This window comes from Cornus florida, unplaced genomic scaffold (genome assembly GCF_030987335.1).
Source record: "Cornus florida cultivar Cherokee Brave unplaced genomic scaffold, ASM3098733v1 CherokeeBrave_3.0.0_Hap2_Chr09, whole genome shotgun sequence".
Classification (NCBI taxonomy): Eukaryota; Viridiplantae; Streptophyta; class Magnoliopsida; order Cornales; family Cornaceae; genus Cornus; species Cornus florida.
The window spans coordinates 85,864,052-85,868,746 of NW_026775579.1; the positions used below are offsets into that span (position 1 = coordinate 85,864,052).

A 4,695-nucleotide genomic window follows, 5' to 3' on the forward strand; every position below is an offset into this window, starting at 1 on the left:
CAATTGCAAAGTAACAAGATTGTTGTGTCAACAATATACAACTGTCAAAGCAATTGGTGCAACTGGTGCAACTATAGACAAGTTCTCCACGACTTTAACAGCAGCTAATAGAACTTTCATAGCAACACTTGCTATAAAAGTCGATACTACTCTCGCAAGAGCACAGACAAACTTCTTTCACTTACAAAACCGCCTGCAAAGAATCCCCTTCACCACAAGTAACAGCACAATCCGTTATCACGAGAGGCTAGAACCGGGTAGGTAAATCCGCAATGTGGATTCATAACACAGTGACAGACAGCATCTTCTAGCTGACAAAAGGTGCATTCTCACATGAAGATAAACAGGTCAAAATAAATCTGTGCATAGCATTAGAATATGTAATAATAGAGATGATGAAAAAATGAAGAAGTTAAAATGGTCATTTTATTTCAAGGCTCCTTTAAAAGTTCCATCACTACCAAGTATAGACAACAAAGGGAAGGAAATATAGAGGGTGCAGAAAAAAACAAAATCTAGTAAATTCCTGTACCACTAAACTAAACCTAATTTATTGAACCCTAATGGGCCTACCCCTATCACCTTCTTTCCCTTCCCTTCTGATGATCTAATAGTTAACAAAGGGCCTTGTTGCATTTGTTATGTAACTCGCTAGCTCCTGTTATGATACAGATTATTAGTCTGCACTTTAAATCTTTGACAGCCCTACTTCTTTCTTTACACTTGACAGAAAGGTGATGGAAAATGGAAATAACACCATCACCATAAAAACTAAAACAATTCCTGCTACTGTTTCCAACTATCCTAAGAATAAGGTCAATAGAGAATCTGCAGGAAAAGTTGTCCTGACGGAACAATAACACCTTCTAAGGATCCAATTTCACCCATTCGTATTGTCCAGGGAGGGGCTCCTCATTCAAGGGATCAAAATTGTACCTACAGAAAAAGTTCCATAGGAGAAACTAAATTAGCAGATGGGAATATATACGACATGCAGTCAGACATCACAAGCAAGCAAACCAAGAAACAAAATCATGGATAGACATGCTATAGAAATAAAAGAGGTATACTTCTCAATAAATTGTTTTTTCTGCTCTTCTTCTGCACCGGAAAAGAACTCGTCCATTTCGTTTTTCGTTGGGATGTGTCTTCGAACTGAATTTTGTCTTCTACCTTTGGCCTCAGTTGACCTGGTAGACCTAGTTGTAGAACCAGGGGTTCTGATGGTGTCTGTATCTCTAATTAAACTGCATGGTGTGGTTTCCCTGGTGCTCCTGTTACAGAGAAGATGTAATCCCATTAAAATCAAATAGAACAACCAGCAAAGTAACCCAGAGAAAGAGACAGAGATGGAAATGACAACAGCGTGAAAAACTATGTATCTATGCATCACATTTCAAGAACTTTTTCTATAACTAAGATAACTGATGCTAAGCTTTTTGCCACAACATTAGCATAGAAAGAAACCCATAGCGTGTTGGCAGAATGCTAAGAGAACCAAAGAAACTCACTTTGGCATCCAACCATCAATGATTTCATTGTTATTATCACACCCCACCACCCCAAAAAAAATATATAAAAAATAAATACAGTGGTACATCATGCAGGGCACCAAGACACCTATGCATTCATCAAGATACAATAAAATCAATGATTAAGTAACTTTTTTCTTCTTCAACCACCAATATTCCAAATTCATTCTTTTTCCTCTGTATTTCTCCCATGGTAAATAGTACAGTAAGAAATATACTTTTCTGATCATTTGGCACTTTAAACACCATAAATCAAGCAAAATACTATTTTGGTACTGATTTTATTACAAACGAAGAAAAGAAAGATCCAAAATCTTACAATTTTTGGTTCTTTAGGCCAAAATCAACATTATTGATTAAAGATGATAGGATATGAATGGGTTGCTACAAACATTAACACCATGTTCAGAGCAGTTCAAAAAAAGTATTCCATTATATAATCTCTCCACACCACATCTAACCCAAACTAAATTGGCCAAACAACATTCTTAATAAATTAAAGAGAGGCATCGGACAGGGGACACAGAATAAACAACAAAAAAAAAAGGTACTTTTCAGAGAATGAAAAATAATAGCACTGCAGACAAAAATATATAAATGAGGATATATTAAATTAAGAATCCAGATCTTCAAATCACCAATGTAGTTATGCTCTGGAAACAAGAGCAAAACAAATAGAAGGATAAAATGCCAAGTAATCACATAAAATGTACATATAGGAGCATAAATAGTATTGACTTTAAAGACTGGTAGCCTGGTAGTAAACTATCCAAGACTCTTTATTTTATCTCATGGTTTCCAATTTTTTTTTATATATAACCCACCAGAAAAATAAGAAAGTGGCCCAAACTGTATATATGAACAGAAACTGACTGCTGGAGTTCTCAATATATATATATATATTTCTTACAGTTTTCCTTCCCCTGCAGTGGGGAGAGATAACAAGAATTACAACAAAAATTGTACAAACGCACATCCTTGAGCAAATCAAAGGGAAAGGATGACTAGAAAACTTCAAGGGATATTTTATTTACAGATCAAAATCCCTCAGATACATTTGTCCAGAGGTTTTCTTAAACCAATAAACAACAGTATACATATCACTCCTACACAAAAATATATTGAATACAAAATTTTTAACAGAACCAAGAACAACACTGTCATAGTTTTCTCTCCTCAATAACAACCTAAATAAAGCATATAAAGCCTCATATTTTCTCAGCCATCAAATCAAGCCTGATAGGAAAAATATTCTTCTAAGGCTCACTCGAAAATTGAAAATTGAGAAAAATATTAATTTATCTCTTTGTAGATACTCTCAGCAAGAGCAAGAATGAACAAAATACAACAGGACAACCCATCTCTCTTTCTTCAAAACCCAAACACTTCTCCAAAACAACAGAAGGAAAAGATTTGAAATTTTTATTTCATACACTTCCCCAAATTTTCTCAGCAACCCAACAAAGAAAAACCTTTAAAAAACCATATTAATAACAAGAACAAGTAAAACACAAATAAATGAAGAAAATAAAGAGAGAAATAATAATAATAATAATGCTTTAACCAAACGAAACTTACCTCTCTCTGCCTTCAAAATCCAAGACATTCTCTCCAAAGGAAGCTTCAATTCCCAAATCAACAGCGTTGTCTTCCTGAATTTCTTTCTCTTCCCCCACCAAACGACCAACAGACCCAGAATTGACAGAACCAACCCTCACCCTCGAACTTGCACTTGAATTAGGATTTGGCGCACAGCTTTCTTTGTGCTTCTGTCTCTTCGAATCGTCACTGGTCACCATAACTGTAGACTTCTGGAGTCGTCTACTTCGGAGCTGGAGATAGGAACCGCCGGAAACCGCCGCCGCGGGAGCCGATTTCTGGAGTCTCTGCAAAGCTAGGGTTTTGGCTCGGGTTCGGACGCCAATAGACTGAGAGACCTCCATGAGAGCGACCTCGGCTACTGTTCTTGACTTCCTCGTGTACTTACCCATCTATAAGCTTCCCTGATAACGCTAAGCTCGCATAGGGAGAGAGAGAGAGAGAGTACAGGTGGAAAAATGAAAAAAAAGGTAGGAGAGAGTGTGATGAGAGAGAGAGAGTGTGTGATGAGAGAGAGAGAGAAGGAGAAAGCGAGATGGTTTCTGTTGTTGGATAGAGTGAAAAAGGGTCAGTTTTCAGTTGGTGGTTAGAGAGAGAGAGAGAGAGAGGAGAATGCACAGAGAGAAGAAAGGGAAAGAGTATTCCTGCAATTTGTACTGCCTTTGTGAAAGAAAGGGAAAGAAGAAAGGAAAGTAGGGTTGGGGTTTCAGCGCTGTACTTCCCAATTTCTCACGATTCTGTATATATATATATATATGTGAAAATTTATCCACTTTCTATAGTAGCATCAGATCTACATAGAAATCCACCTATATTATTTTTTCTTCATATAAAAGTACTATTATTATTTTTAGTTTTAAAATTTAATATTTAACCGTACCACTAATTACAATGTTACGTGAGTTCAGGAAAAAAATTATTTTTATTTTTTTTTAAAGATGTTCCATGATATGCCATTAGTTTAATTTTTTCTACTGTAAATAGGTTGATCGAACTTGTAAATTCAGTTTGTACAGAGAAAGAGAATTTTTTTTTTTTAATATATTTACTCCAAAGAAACGTGATTTATAGGGGCCAAGAGGTTTCTAATTTTTTTTAGGTAATTATCTTTTATTATTATAATTAATAGTATTGATAAATATTAAATCAAAAATATATATAGGTGAATTTTTATCGTGACTATTAGATTAGATTAGACTAGATTAGATTGTATAGTCATTATAAGAAATACAGATAAATTCTCTTACTGTACGGAAAGTATTCTATGCTGGAATTTGACTTATGTTGAAATTTGACTTATGTTTAAAATTTTATTTTTATTTTCAAAAAAATCACAAATATATTCTCTACTGACATCATAGGAATAAAACTCTAAAACTTAAATAAAATAACACGAGACACACCACATTAATCATCTAAGTTTCATAATAGAACACAGTAGAGTTTAATAAGTTTAGAAAAATAATTTTAAAGTCGATAAATTGAGCAGAATTACTTAATTGAATGCTTTCAATTAAATTATCATAAATTTTAAAAATAGGACACCCCAATTTGAACCCTAATA

At 34.5% G+C, this 4,695-nt stretch overlaps 1 protein-coding gene across 1 annotated transcript; it reads right to left on the reverse strand.

Annotated features, from left to right (window-relative positions):
* Positions 1-393: 393 nt before the first annotated feature.
* Positions 394-3,864, reverse strand: LOC132274856 (cyclin-dependent kinase inhibitor 5-like). The gene is made up of 3 exons (XM_059776200.1): positions 3,111-3,864; positions 1,071-1,274; positions 394-936 (listed from the first exon to the last, which is right to left on the reverse strand). Exons 1-3 carry the CDS (start codon positions 3,521-3,523, stop codon positions 867-869), a joined length of 687 nt encoding a protein of 228 aa, XP_059632183.1. The 5' UTR covers positions 3,524-3,864; the 3' UTR covers positions 394-866.
* Between the last annotated feature and the right edge of the window lie 831 nt (positions 3,865-4,695).